The following is a 15,631-nucleotide window of genomic DNA, read 5'->3' on the forward strand; positions in this document are numbered from 1 at the left end:
GGCATTCAAAGGCAGCAGCTGGTAGCAGACTAGTGCAAGATGCTAATGCTAATGCAGTCTATCAACTGAGAAATTCCTTCCTTAAAAGTTGGTTTCAAATGGTTTCTTTTATTTGGACCCTAACAGAGAAAAACTCTCACAGTGGGAACATTAAAATGAATGGAAACTTGTATGATCATCTAAACTCCAGAGTGCTAGACAACCAGTGATTTGATAAAAGAATTAAAGGGACGATCTCTGGCATTTCTTTAGAACCTTAAAGACAAAACGTACACTGTGATTATACGACAACACACATCTGTGATTATCACCAGAAGCAATATCACAAAGGGATAAAAGTCATAACTCTATATATACTCATCTTTCCCATGGATCCAACTACTCACTTATTTTCCATAGTCTGCATTAATTAATGTCGTTAGCTCATCATTCTATTGAGTTGCTATATTTCACCACATAATAAGAGACCGTAATCACATTTGAGGTTTCGCTTACACAACGTGTTAGGTACGTTTCATGATTTGTCCTTCACTGATTAAATAATCTGCGGTTTGTGTTTCACCAAAAGGGCGACTCATTTATTCCACCGATAACGTTAGATGGTAACCAACGATCGTAATATTATACATGACCTTTTCACCGTGTGGAAAATATTCGCTCAGCAGGCGATGGTGGTGATCAGCGAATGTAGATTTATCAGGTTACATACTTGCCCTCAGGCATCATATGTGAACCTGTTGAAGATGATCAGATAATCAGAATCTAGTCTTCTCTCGGTATTGAAGTTATAACCGCATTCTGTTACACGATCTGAGATTTTCTTTTACGTTCAAAATTAGAAATAACCAGCAAGTTGTGGAATTTTAAAACTCTGGTCCTTGAGTCTTAACCCTAACGGTGAAGCACGTTTTCAAAAGACCCCGCTGGACTCGATCTAACTTGATGAATCATCAAATTTTACACAACTTGTAAAGTGTATACTGTATTTAAAGGGCAAAACCCGGACGGACCAAACACCAAGACTGAAATTTTACTTCTCAGTCAAATCGTTGCTGCTGATAGAGTTTATAATGCACCATTTTCACTAGTGATCTCAGACGTTTGGATCCCTCTGCTTGCTTTCCTGGACATTGGTTTTACTTAATCAGGCCTTGCATTAATGTCTTGGCTCTGTTGCAGCCCAGAAGTCCCTAGTGTGTATTTTATCTTCGCTATACTGCTTCTCCGTCTCTCATCGTTTATCGGCTTTTACAGACGACGGAGGAGCACGAAACAGAGACCGGAATGAAATCGAAGGAAGCCAGGAAGTACATCTTCAGCTGTCTGGATGACATCAGCCATGTAAGATGTTAACAGATTAGATCAGCCATTGATCGCATGAGAAGTTATATCCCTTATTGATTTATTCATGTAAAACATACAGAGGGTATTTTGCCCCCAAAATGAGCCGACACTCAAATTACTGCAGATTTTAAAATCCATTTCATAAATATACATTTTCATTATTTTATGCTACTTTGTCGAATGAAATTACATTATGATTTGTGTGTGTGTGTGTGTTTGTATCCCTCGGCTCTCAGGTAAACCTAGTGATGAATATGGAGGGCTGCGATCAGCTTGCAGAGAAAGCAGACCGGCGTGAGTTTGTGGATCTGCTCAAGATGATGTTGATGATCGACGCCGACCAACGCATCGCTCCTTCAGATGCTCTCAACCACCCTTTTGTCACTATGCAACACTTACATGACTTTCCACACAGCAGCCAGTACGTTCACACGGCACACACAACACGCAGAGCAAAATGTTTGACTTTTTCTCAAAAAATGTTGATTTGCCTGTGCATTAACTTATGGCCATTCTCACTAGAGCATGATAGATATCAGTTCTGTTAAAGACAGTCCTCTCTAGAATCTTCTTCTCTGATCTCTTCCTAAGAGTCTGGTGGGTGTGGGAAATGAAACTTCATTAGAATTTGTCTGTTCAGACAACGATCACGAGCACAAATGAAACGAAGCTTTACCCGGTTTCACATTCAGCATGAAATGTGCCTTTGTCCACTGTTCTCTACAGTGTGCAGTCGTGTTTCCACGTCATGGAGGTTTGCCACTCGAGGACCAACGCGTTCGATGCTGTGAACCGTAACAAAGCCCCACCCCCTCTCATGAAACCTGTCACGCTACCCAGTGGCCCCAACATCGCAGTCTTCAACAAAATCCCCTCCATGCACTCACAGGTACTTAAAAAGAATACAGAAAGCTGTTAACTTGATTAGAGACTAAGGGGGTTGAAAATACACATATCTTACAACTGTCTCTATTAAGGTGATTTTTTTTTTATTAAAGCAAAACAGTACTTGGGAACTTTCTTCAACTTCCACACAATATAGGGGGAAAAAAAAGATGATTTCTGATTTCTTTGTACTTTGTCGAAGATTTTGTGAAGTCCTTGTATTTCCATGTTTACACAAGCACAGATTTTCCCCTTCATAATAAATTCCAGCGTGAACAAGTGCAAATAAAACAGATATTTTTAAACCACTTTGGCTGAGAAATGTAGGAATTTTTTTTTAATTTTTTTATTTATTTTTTTTTACAAAAATGTTTTTATAGAAATCTTTGTCAACCTAAAACCTGCTCTTAAATTTCCACTCATTTTTTTTTATTATTATTATAATTACTTAATTACTTACTCTAAATATCCCATAATCCAGCATTTTCTTGAATACGATTGAGTAAATTAATCCGTTTCATCCTTTATTTATTGAACAAATCTTTTTTTTTTGTAAGATGACCTTTGTTTTTATGACTCTAGGCGTTGGCTCCACCTGCACCACCTGTGGTACACCCTGGTATTCCTCTGCAGACAGGAAGTGCACAGTTTGGGTGCACCGACTCGTTTCAACAAACCCTCATCCTTTGTCCACCAGCCATTCAAGGTAGAATTTGAATATAAATTCACATCTGGATCTAAGCTCATTTCCATTGTTTAGTTAAATTGAGATTAAGTATAATGTGTCTATATTATACATCGCTATATCTTTTTTTTTTTTTTTTTTTTTTTTTTAAAAGGTCATTTTGCAGGAATCGGGTCCAACCCAAACCAGCCGTCAGGGTATTCGGTGCGGATGGATAATACGCTGCCACTGGTGACTCAAGCGCCGGCTATCCAGCCTTTACCTCTCAGACCGGGAGTCATAGCGCAGGTAAGAGTCTGGGGACCTAAACTCAGCAGTTTGGCTGAATTGAGCATGAAACGCAACCTCATCCGTCTCCTGCTTGATGCTAAGGCGCTTTCAGCGTCCGCACAGGTTCATGACAAGAATGTGCACCTGTTGTGTTTGTTGAGCATGTTCAGTGTTCTCTGAAAATTCTTTTCTGACGGTGTTTCTGATGTCTGTCTTCGCCGGTTTTTGCAGCAGCCGTGGTCCAACAGGACTCAGCAGATCCTGGTACCAACATGGCAGCAGGTGCCTCCTCCACCCACCACGCTGCACTCCGACACTGTCTCCTGCTCCCAGAGGAGAGCGGACTGGGGGTAAGATGCAGTGCGCTCAGACACAGTACTCGCCACAATTGTCCACTTTTGCAAAACCATGTTCTACATATATTTTCCTTAGCATGGTCCTGGCTCCTTTTAAGTGTTCTTTTTTGATGCCATATAAAAATAATTCTATTTGATCATTCTGAAGGTTTACAGTAAAAACATTGCATGTCTGGTTCTTTCACATACAGGATTTATCTTTTATCATATCTGGGCACTCTGTAGAACTGTGGTTCTCTGGGACTGTGACCGAACTCGAACCTTTTGTAGCCAGCAGCCGATTCCTTTTGACTGGTCCCCCAGACTCCCTCAGGATGGATTAATTATCTAACTCAGCTATTAGGCTCAGTATGTTATTTTGGACAGTAATGATTTGGAGCCAGAGAGATTTTTATTCATGCAGTTTTGCATCTGCAGAACCTACTAGGTCCTAGTTGACATTAGATATATGCTGACTTATAATTTGTTATTAAGTTATCTTCAACCTCAAATATGACAGTACAGTCTCCCTTTTCATATTTTAATTATCTGATTGCATATCGCAGTGACTTATTAATTCCATGGATTGCCTACATGTTAATGTTACGTAGATGATGAAAATGTGAGTCACATAACATGCATGTTAGACTGGCAAGAAGCACCCACTAAGCTTTGTCCATTAATGGTGCAGAGTAGCACATGCACCAACGTCCTAGACTTTTTCAGGAGTTGGGTGTGGTCTTTTGTAACACAAAAGGTTATTGCTTTCTTTAGCAGTTGGCTTTTTTTATCATGGCTGCTTCTGGCTACGGGTTCCCAACAATGTCTGGACTGATGCTAACTTATGCATCTTAGCCCTGTAGTTCTTTTAGAATGTTCAGCTCTGATATTGTCTGCTTTGTTTGTAGGAAAGTGCGGTCATACACCAGTCATTATGGGTCCATGATGCCGCAACAACTTGTGCCCAGTCAGATGGCTGTATCTGCGCACCAGCACATGAACATAGGCATTGCCCATGTGGTGTGGCCTCAGACTACAGCCAACAAGAGCACCAAGCCCACCCAGAACAGGTACGGCATTACGGTTATCGTGCATGATTATCAAAGTGTCATAAGTTGAACAGTTTAACCTGACTGTAGGATGGCATGTTTTGCAGGAGTGGGAATATGTCGTACTACACAGAAACGCATACTTCAGTGTGCCTTTCACCAAAGATGCAAAGACAGGACAACCTGCGAAACCCAGAGGCAGGGCTTAGGGACCGGGAGGTGGAGTCACAGCCCAAGAAGCAGCCAAACCACATAGAAGAGACAGAGGAAGAGAGCTACTGTAGGACGAACGAGCAAGGCTCTGAAGAGCAGCTATCGGCAACCAATCAGCAACGAGAGTCTGTCGTTATTGGCAAATCACCAAGCCCGACAGTTAGCGTCATTAGCATTAGCAGCGATTCAGATGAGGACGAGAGGGACACAGAGCAGAGGTGTTCCTCCAACACGTGAGTTTAAATAAATAACAGAGTTTTCATTCTGTGACATTAACATTGAAGTTTAACTGATAACACAAAAGTGGGAAATTTTTGTGATTGCATTCCACATCACAGACAGCAGAGGGCGCTAAAAACAACAATTTGCTCCTGCATTTTGTTCATATACGTGATTGACTTTTGAATCTTCTGGCGTTTTTTTTATCATGAAAAGTAATGTCAGAAAACTAAAATGTTTAAATGTGGATACATGTGTGTGTTTCAGATGTAAGGGCAGTCCAGAATGTGAGGCATGTAAAGGGTCTCTGAACATGGAGCGTGTGTGTTCACTCAGCAGCCCAGACAGCAGCCTGAGCACAAGTTCCTCAGCTTCAGCTCAGTCCAGTCCCTCACCCTGCAAGAGACCCAACAGGTGACCTACACACACACACACACACACACACACACACGGGTTCCTTAACTGTCTCCACAAGCACAAAATTCCAACACGTGTTTGCAAATTAGAGGTTCTATATTTAGAAAAACTTTCAGAAATCCTCATGGTAGTTTTTTTTTGTAATGCCTACAAAAGTAATGTAACTGAGATTTTGAAATCATTTCAGATCCGAGAAAGAACATGTTTCCATGTTCAATCTCTTATAGCACAGAGATTGTAATAAACTCATTTTAGAAACTGTAATTAACTCAAGGAGTAAATTTATTATTAGAATTATTGATCAATACTCTTAACAAACTGCACATTTGGTCCAGCTGTGTTCAATTTGCTTTTTGTTCCAAAAGTTCTTGATCAGATGCAAATGTTTCCCCCACTAGAGGGTGCTGTTGACTCAAGTTGCTTTAATAACTGTAAATACTGTAATAACTTTTGTTTTGTGTTTTTGTTTTATTTATTTATTTTAGTATGTCTGAGGATGATGGTCATGAAAGCGGCTGTGACACGGTGGACGGCTCGCCGGCATCTGACTCGCACAGCAGCCCGTTTCCCGAGCGACACTTTCTGAACACCAATCAAAAGCAGGAAGTCGATATGCGGCGGAGCAACACGCACACAGAGGCCCAAATAAAACCGGTTATTAGGACTGTAGTAGTGCCACCGCTCAGAGTGTTTAACAACAATAACAACCAGCAGCAGCACAGCAACACAGGTAACACACACACACACGCACACAGACCTCACCTCCCTTTGGTGCATTGTACAGTTCTTTAGGGCATGTTGACAAACTCACTTAACAAACTCTTTCTAATTGTGAGATGGCAGAAGCTTGGCAGTGCTCACATTCTGGTTCAGCGTGTAAATGAGAGTATACACGGTCACAGCCCATATGTCTGCTTTGCAGGTCATAGGGGAGAGGCAGGAGGTTACCACAGAGGCTCTTGCAGGTGATTATGGGTATTGTGTGCACTGTGACCCGTGTGTCCTGTGCGTTGCATCCCTGCGTTGAGTGAAAAGTCTTTGGGATTTTTTTTCCCCTTCATTTTCAGACTTTTCCTGTCTCCTGCTCAGACCTAATTTCTTTCTTTCTCCTCGTTTAGCTGTGTTTGTGTGCCGATTGTGTGATTGCATGCAATTAGGACATAAAAAATCCTCGATTTAAAGCATCGAGCTCGGCAGCATGTAGGATACGACACTGTAGTGTAGTATGTGACCTGTGCTACCTCCGAGCTTGGGGAGTACTTTTAAAAGCATAGATCTAGGTTATGAGTGATGTGTTTGAAATCAGCCAGAGGTTTTACTTATTTATTGAAACAAAAGTGTGAGGGTGGATGAGGCTAACTGTTGTTTATCCATTTTCCATTCACCGCTAGCAGGCAGATAAGTGGCTTCACCCAACTGTTCATTCAGCCTTTATTCACTTCCCAGAGACTGAAAAAGTCTACTTCCAGTTAACATTTCTATTTTTATTGGATGCATTCATGTAAACATAGAATGCCCTGATTGGTTTATATTGGTTCAGTACACACACAAGGATGTGGTTCAGCTGTTTTATGGGAACTTTTTTTAAATATTGATTAGCGTCAGCAGATTCAGGACATAATCATTTCATAATCAGGAACACAAAAGGATCTGGAAACAGTACAGCAAACACAATGGTACACAACTTTAATGCTAGCATAACGCACACCCCGAAAAATAAAAAAAAGACACCAGACTGAACATTTTAACATGCATCAAGGAATTACAGCTCATCGCTAAAAAATGTTAGCCAAAGACTTCCTGCCTCTTTGTTCAAAAAACATAAACCGAATGCAGAAGGAAAGCTTCCTCAACAGTAGAGATGTTATAGGAAAAGAATAAAGACTGTAGATGTATGAGTCTTTTCAGTCATTTCTGGCAAAATAATTATTTAGTCCACGTTTACATTATAATCTAAAATTGCTCAGATCTGTGAGTGAAAAAAATCATACAACACTCAATAAAGGTTTAAGCTGCGTTCAATACAATCAAAATAAAATCGCTCAGATCAGAATCCACTGCATGCTCACTAGCTCCTCTTTCACAGCCAGATCTTTCAGCACAGACGTGAGCGTAATGGCTGCAAAAACAATAAAAGCTCTGCATCTGGCCTTTTCTAGCTGATGAGCCACAGCCAAGCTCCAGAAAACAAGATTAGCGCAAATTGTCGGAATCGTGTTGTAATGTAAACGGAATACCGTGTGACCGAAATCTAACCAATCATTTCTGTACAACTGATAAGTTTGATTTATTGTGATGAATTTCCACGTTGATGCCTTTCCTTGTTGTAGTACTTATGTTTTCCCTTTACTCATGTTCTCTCTCTCTCACTCTCTCTCACAGTGTTCGAGGCATCATGCCAGTTGCGAGGACGATGCGCTCCCGGCCGCATGAGTCTGCACACCACTCCGAGTTTGCCTCGCCAGCACAAGATCACCTCCGCATTCCAGCAGCAGCCACCTCTCGGCTTTGGCCAGGTCTCCTCTCCTCCCTCCTTTTCTCGCTCTCCCTCACTCTTTCTCTGTATAGAAAGAACTTGATATAATGATGGAATGTGTTGATACCTTTTTTCTTTTTTTATTCTTTTTCCCCTGTTATGAAGAAAAATTGTGGAGTCAACCCAGCGTACCTCAGGCTTCCATGCAATGTGCTACCATTTATTTAATCCCGTTTATTTAACACCTCAGAACCTTAAGACACAGTTGTTTAGTCGCCTGATCACTACGCGACCAGCTTTGTTTAGAATCTGGGGTCGCTGTGGTAACTTTAACGCACCATTAATGAAGATTTACAATCCGGTATAAAAATAAGACGGATTGTATTTATTTACACACTAGATTTGACCTTGGCCAAGAGTGAAATAAGCGACTCAGTACGTTATATTTACAGTCCTGTTGCCATGTGAACGAATAAATGTGATTTTTGTTATGCAGCTTTAAACTCTTCAGGTTTTAACGGTTTGTCTTTTTTCTTCTGTCCCTCTTGCAGGTCCAGCACTACAGCTCCTGTCACAAGGAATGGAACGGCAACTACACCCAGCCTTGTCGTCCACAGGCCTTCATCCCTCCCATGGTGCACGGCCACACCTTCCCTCACGCCAGCCCCACCCACTCGACCCAGGCCCCTCCCCCAGCCCCTCCCGCCCTGCTCTCCTACCCTCCTTCCGCCCCCGTCGCCCACCTGCTGCCCTCCCCGCGGCCCGTCCTGCAACCTGCTTACAGTCTGGTGCCTCGGGGCATCAGCATGGGCATCAACCCGGGCATCAACCCGCTGCACTCGCCGGCCGCCTTCAGAGCCCTGTTCACACCGCACTCCTATGTAACGTCCCCCGCCTACACAGGCTTCCCTCTCAGCCCCACCAAAATGCCCCAGTACCCCTACATCTAACACATACACATGCACACGCCAACTCCAGGGGTCCGTACTGCTCTGACTCCCTCGTCTCCAAAAATCGTGGAGTTTAATGCGTTCCAAACAGATATCATGGAAGAAGAAGAAAAGGAAAAAAAACGCTTGGTATATGAATTAATACATAACTCACTTTTTCTGCCTTTTGCACATTTGATATTGAAAACAAAAAATAATCCCTGCACCCCAAACCCGCCGCACCCCGAGTCATTAAATCCTTTCCTGTATACGGGGCCGCGACGGGATATCGTCTCCCCCTCTATAGCTATTTTTCTACATTGCCTTCTAAATGTGACTCAGTGAAGCCATCCCAGTCTGGTGGTAAAGCCTATACACACAACCGAGTGACTTCCTCTTGTCGGTGTCTGTGTGTTTTTTGTTTTTTTTTGTAACAGGCTCATGCCCCTTCGTTCCCAGTGTTAACTCCTGTACCACGTCCCACATTTTAAGGTTACTGCACTCTGTATGGAGGAAACGCAAGACTCAGAACTCACTTTGTGTCTTTTTTTTTTTCGGAGTGTAACCTGATCCCTCCAAAAAGTGCCTTATGGAAAAATAAAAAATAAAAATCATGTCTGTGCAGGGGTGTGACATGACGCTCGCATTCACATGACTACAACAGGACTGCAGCACTTGAAATTTCACCCTTTTTTTTCTCTTTATTTTATTTTTTTTTTTCTACATCAAGTCGGTCTTTTATTTTGTCCGGATTGCATTTTGGTGGCTTTTGTTTTCTCAGTAAGTCACAGCGGAGCTGTACATCGATGTTGTGTAAAGTTGAAGGAGAAAGAAAAAAAAAAGAAAAAGACGTGCTCTTTTATCTCAAAGCTGAATCGGAACGACACGAATGCGTTGTGTACATTTTTAATTCTCCCTGTTTTTTATTTTATTTAATTTTTTTTTCTCTGAATTTGCTGTCGTGCTCGTTATTGAAGTGTTGAGGCTGTGTAACCCTTATGCATTTCTTCGATCCTCTTCCACTCCTGCTGTATTCAATATTTTCTTTCAGGCGTTACATTTTGACTAAACCTACCCAGCATGAGGCGGAGTGTTAAAAAAAAAAAAAAAAAAAAGAGAGAGGGAGAAAATTTCTGGTTTTTCCGTCTTGTCTGCGAGGAAGGTTTTCACATTGACCTGCTTGTTTTTTTTGGCAGACAAAGAGATCCTTTCCTCTGCTGCTTTTCATTTGAAGCGCTCGGTGTCTGAGGGATCACCGGTGTGATGTGACGTGATGCGTTTTGTCATGTTATTCATTTTTTTTGCATGGATTTCCTTCAATCGCCGTAGCAACCGAACGAACTATGTACCGTTTAGATTTGATTCCCTATTCGATAATCATTTGCTACTCTTTTAATGAATACTAACAGTATTTACACTGTTTAACACAACTGCAATACAATCCATCGTTTCTTGGTGTGTGTGTGTTTGGTTTTTTTTATTCACTATTCTAATTTTTATTTTTTTAGAATTAGACGTGTGTTTTTATTTGATTTTTTCGGTATTGGCATTAACCTGCAGATAGCTCTTTAAATCATTTGACGTGGTTTCCTGTTAGCTTGTGCAGAGATTTCAGTATTTAACTGTCGATCTGTCCTAGTTGGAGTATTTAGTGCTTTTCTGCGGTGTGACTTGGTCGTGTGCAATTTATCCTCACCCCCCACCCACCTATAAGCACGTGATGAGATCCGAGCTTTTTTTTTTTTTTCAGCGCTGGTTGTTTTGAATTTCATACATTCCGTCAGGGAGAAATCTTTCTTTCTTTTTTTAAACGTGCTTTTGTGTTTTTATTCAAAAAAATTTCTTTGCTTTCATTATATATATATATAAAAAACTGCTTTCGCTACACCAAAGACAGTAATTGATTTTCTTAAGCGACGTAGCTACTGTTCTAGCCTAGACCTCAGATATTACTCTAGATGGGGTTTTATTAAACAACAACAAAAAAGAAATGTACTCTGTGTAAAGGTTGAGGTTGATGTTTAGTGTTTTGTTGGTTTTTTTTGTTTGTTTGTTTTTTTGCAAGTTTAATGATTTCATTTATCCTTGAATGTACCATAGATAAGCTGCTATTCACTGATCGCCACTTCGTCATAGCTGTGAGGGTAAAGTGATTAACTTTGTTCTTAGCTTTTCTCATTGTTTTTGTACACGTGTCTTCGACGACCTTAAGATAGACGTGAGGTTTCTCTTTCGGTTTTACCCTACTGAGCGGCATGGAAGCGTTTTAATGCCTGTGTATATTTTGCTTTTCTGTTTGAAGTGTCATTGTAACTACTGTATTGAGATTGATGGAAGTTTTAGTTTGTCGTGTTTTTTTTTTTTTTTTTTTTTTTGGGGGGGGGGTGGGTTTGTGTTCTCTGTTTTATGAATTTTCTTTTCGGTTTTTTTTTTCCCTTCCCCTCTTCCGATTCCTTTTTCATTTGCATTCGTGTATTATCTGTAGTGTTAATGGTAATCTTGGGGCTCATCATTGCATATGAGATGCATATCGGTGTATATCAGAGTACGTTTAGATATATATTAGTATCTCGATAAGGCATAGCTTGCAGGATAGATTTAACTCTTTTATTTTCTTGTTGTTGTTGCTATTATTATTCATATTATTTTGTAGATGTGTTTAATCGATCGATTTGCGACAGAGGATAAACAAAACAAAACGCCCCGCTATGAAATCGTACCTTATTCCGATTCCTCCAGGGAAGAAGTGTTGCTTGTTTTATAATCGATTGCAGTGCTTATTGTTAATCGGCATGTATTTCAAAAAGTCTCCAGCATTTACTTTGGAATCTGATTTCAGTCAGTAAACGTTTGTTAGATGTGAGATTCCGGCTATCACGGCGAGCCCGTGTGTCGACGTGGCCGGATCCCCGGATGCATGGTTTAGTTACCGGAGGCCAATTTTTCCTCATGGTGTTTGTGTGGAAATCGTCACACACTCTATTTCTGCTCTGTCGAAAGAGCAGCGCTTAAACTAGTGCCTTTCAGATGTGCTTCAGACCTTTATGTCCACACACATACACACGCACGCGCACACACACGGCAACCCAGATCTTCTCGCTTGCGAGGTCAGTTAAAGTGTTGTAGCTTGTGTCGTGTGTTTCTGACTCATTTGTACCTCTTAGTGTTGAAAAATTAGTTATGCACTGGTTTCCAGTAGTGTGTGTGGAGCATGCATGTTGTGTGTGTGTGTGTGTGTGTGTGTGTCCACACAATAGTTTCATCTTTGGTAGTGTTTGTGTCACTTGGCAGTCCCATGCCGAACATGCAATGCAGTGATGTCTTCACAAGTGATTTTTATTTTTAAATCCGTACATTTCATTTGACTTTTTAGCCTGCGTGTGTGTGTGTTTCTGTTCTATTTTTTTTTTTTTTTGCTAGTGCTCAGCAACAGTAATCCAATAATGAACTGCTTTCAGGGATCAGCACTGGTTCGCTGACATGGTCCTCTGTCCCGTATTGAAGCTTTACATTAACACTGTGATTGTAATAAGCTTGGGTTAAGCTTCATCATCCCGCAGTTTAACACCTTTACCCCCCCCCCCCCCCATTTTTTTCTTTTCTTTTCTTCACCTCTCTTCTTGATAAGCAACAAACTCTCTTTTTTTTCGACGGGACACAACCTTCATACCAATGAGCACATTATTCGCTTTAACGTACTTTTAAAATTTGGTCCAAAAAGAAACCTGGATGCAGAAAGCAGCCACAAAATCAAAAAGAAAAAAAAAACCTCATTTCACTTTTTCTACACAATGTAGCACTAGGGACAAGTACACATCAGAAGTACACACTCCATGCAGAAATTACAGCATTTTTTTTTTTAAGTTTATCTGCATTTAGACAAAATCAACCAAAAACATGTACGAGATGGAGAACTAGGGTCAGACAGGTCTGGGAAAACAATCACTTAGTCATATTTTGACATTTGCTGCTAAATCTGAAAATCGCTCTTAAATTGCAATGTGTAGTGTTTCTCCCAAACGTTCATAAAATACATTTAGAATCTCGTTTGAATTCCGGTGACATGTAAATTTCGCCTACTTTTACATGTCTAACCTGAACTTCTGCTGGATAAACAGATAAACAGCTCTACTGCCAAACTAGGAAGATTTGGACTACATTTCCTGTTCTTTCCTTCAGCTCTCAGTGGACTACAATTTTCTTCTTCTCTATAAAAAAAACAGCTTGGGTCCCAGTCCTGAGTTTCATCATGTCAGGAAATCACACATACGACTGTTTTCACACACACGGCATTGATCTGTGCACGAAGCCACACAGGCAAGGAGAGACGGTCAAATAATATTCGTGCCATTTGGTAATTTTTATTTATCTTAAAGTAGAAAAGTCCAAAAAATATTTAGCAAGACAAACGAGAGACAAAAAAAGCCCTATTATTCAGCAGCTACATCTGATAGGTTTTCCCAGGTCCCCCCCCCCCCCCAAACACACACACTGAGACTGATAAAATACTCTCATCATACCAAACAACTGTATTTGGCTTGTTTTTATTTCACTGTTCTCTCTCTCTCTCCATCCATCTCTCCATCTTCCCCCTCTCTATCTCCCCCCCTCCCTCTCTCAGTTGATTTGTCTGTTTTTGTTCTTCTGTTCCTTTTAGAGATGTGTACAGAAATTCAGGGTCTTGGTATTTGTCACATGTGCTACTGTATACCAGTTTCTGTCCTAATGTTTGGGTTTAATCGCTTTAGAGCTATTTAACCTCCTTTTTCCTGCAGATAATATTTTCATAAGTTGTTAAATCTCACTGCAAGTTATCAGCAAATAGATTTAGACTTCCTAGTAAGTGGACTTGATTTACTAAATTTGAACTGTTACTGTTTTAATACATGTAGGTTTTTGTGGCTTTCTAATTCGTTTTTGCTTCTGATTTATTTTTACGCTACATTAGTTTGCCATGTAGCCATTGCACTGTGCAATATTCAGTATATGAGGACTGGGAACTCTTTGTTTTATTATTTTTTAAGTGTCTAATGTCTCATACAGTTTTCGGTCGTTATTTCTCTGGTTCTCAGTGATTTCTATGTGACCAAGCCTTATGTACTTTGTCACAAAAAGCGGGTTTTCCTGGTGACTATTTGGTGAGTGTCAAAATAAAGAAATTATGGTGTATTGTCAAAATTCACTTTGAATTAAAATATATATTGCTGCCGGCAATTCGTCTCGTCTGGTTATTTTTCTTAAATGCCTTCTCTGTCCTTTTTTTTTCTTCATGTGACTTAGCACATGGATTTATTCTAAGCATCTAATTCAACATTGGAGAAATAAATACATTCATTTTGAATTAGTTGATCACCAACCAGCCCACTTTTAAAATGTTCCCCCTGGATACACAAGCTATTAAACACACATACCATATTGCTGTTTTTATTCTTTACACATGACCCAATTTAATCCTAATGTATTACACACAGCTTGTGCATTTCATCATTTTAAACATAATATATACAAAATATAATTATAAGCTGTAATCACTCTGAATTGCCTTATAGAATTTGCCATTTTTATGCTTTGATGTATATGTAGAATTAATTAGATAGAATTTATAAGTGGACTAAACAAAAAAAAGCTAAAAAAGAAATTGGAAGTAATAAAATAGTGATAAATAAAATAGATTGATAGACGCAGGCAAATCAGTAAAACGACTGAACAGTGCCCTCTTGTGGCCAATGTTATAATCGCTTTATAAACAATTCACACGAATAGAATGAACCTGTATTTGTGGCTTTTCACATAGTGCTTGTTTCTCCCTAATGTGTTTTCCCCATGTGATTCATGTGTATGTATGATGGATTATTAAAAACATAACTTGTCAAATGTATGTGATTTTGTTCATTAGGGGATTTTTTTTAATCTACTTTCATTTAAACTATTATTAAATACCTTACATTGGCAATCGTTGTTCTATAAAATACAGTATAAGGTGGTTTCTTTGGTGAATGTGGTTACAAGTTAAAACGTTAAACTAATAGATAAATTACATTTGTTTAATTTCATTACATTTGTATATCTTTTACTAGAAATTTGGGGCTTTTTTATGTTAATGCTTGTCATTGTTAACTGACTTTTGTCAGTGAGCATAATTACATATCAGAGGTAGTAAAGAATCATAAACATTTAGCATTTCTAGGTTATGGTTATATAAAAATATATCATACTACTAGTAGATTTCTATTGACTGGTAAAGTTACTTATGTGCAATTCATCAATTGTTTTTTTTTTTAATTTCCTGACAGCTAAGAAATTAAATGACTTGCCAAGAAATGTAATCATATTAAGGAAATGTGATTACAAAATGCAATCATTTGTACATCAAATAAAGCTTTATTTATTTGTTTGTTTATTTATTGAAAAAGAAAGACAGAAATTAAGAAACAAACAAAAAAGAAACTGTATATTGTACTGTTTTGCTTGTTTACTGGTTAAATCCAGCAGAGGGCACTGTTACTGTCAAGTGTATTAAGATTCATTTCAACGATTTGACTCATTTAAACAAATCTTGATAAATGAATCGAGTGCTGATTCGTTCCGCAGTGGACATAAATAAGTGCAAAAAATACATGAAATCATGTAGTTTTCAATAATATTAATTTTACAAAATAGATTCTTTAGTTGTTCATGTAGACGTCATCTTTTGTGTAGCTACATTTCCAAACATTAGCATCCTGCTTTAAAAGCATCTACAGGCCTATTGTTCTTTTCTCTGTTTGTTTGTTTTTTGTTTTTAATATAAAGATTTTAGGATTTAAGTT

General features: G+C 39.4%; 1 protein-coding gene across 5 annotated transcripts in view; it reads left to right on the plus strand.

Annotated features, from left to right (window-relative positions):
• hipk3a (homeodomain interacting protein kinase 3a) overlaps window positions 1-14,036 on the plus strand; it is a 44,994-nt gene extending 30,958 nt beyond the window's left edge. For 4 of the 5 annotated variants that reach the window (XM_027135293.2, XM_027135292.2, XM_027135291.2 and 1 more), the window contains 12 exons: window positions 1,255-1,341; window positions 1,581-1,765; window positions 2,071-2,233; window positions 2,812-2,935; window positions 3,069-3,202; window positions 3,416-3,534; window positions 4,428-4,589; window positions 4,676-5,014; window positions 5,268-5,414; window positions 5,903-6,147; window positions 7,800-7,933; window positions 8,445-14,036. In XM_027135293.2, the coding sequence (XP_026991094.2) occupies window positions 1,255-1,341; window positions 1,581-1,765; window positions 2,071-2,233; window positions 2,812-2,935; window positions 3,069-3,202; window positions 3,416-3,534; window positions 4,428-4,589; window positions 4,676-5,014; window positions 5,268-5,414; window positions 5,903-6,147; window positions 7,800-7,933; window positions 8,445-8,843 (2,238 nt within the window). In that variant the 3' untranslated portion in view covers window positions 8,844-14,036. The remainder of the gene's footprint in view (window positions 1-1,254; window positions 1,342-1,580; window positions 1,766-2,070; window positions 2,234-2,811; window positions 2,936-3,068; window positions 3,203-3,415; window positions 3,535-4,427; window positions 4,590-4,675; window positions 5,015-5,267; window positions 5,415-5,902; window positions 6,148-7,799; window positions 7,934-8,444) is intronic. The other variant, XM_027135294.2, reaches the window with a different exon arrangement.
• Window positions 14,037-15,631: the final 1,595 nt, after the last annotated feature.

This window comes from Tachysurus fulvidraco, chromosome 17 (assembly GCF_022655615.1).
Source record: "Tachysurus fulvidraco isolate hzauxx_2018 chromosome 17, HZAU_PFXX_2.0, whole genome shotgun sequence".
Classification (NCBI taxonomy): Eukaryota; Metazoa; Chordata; class Actinopteri; order Siluriformes; family Bagridae; genus Tachysurus; species Tachysurus fulvidraco.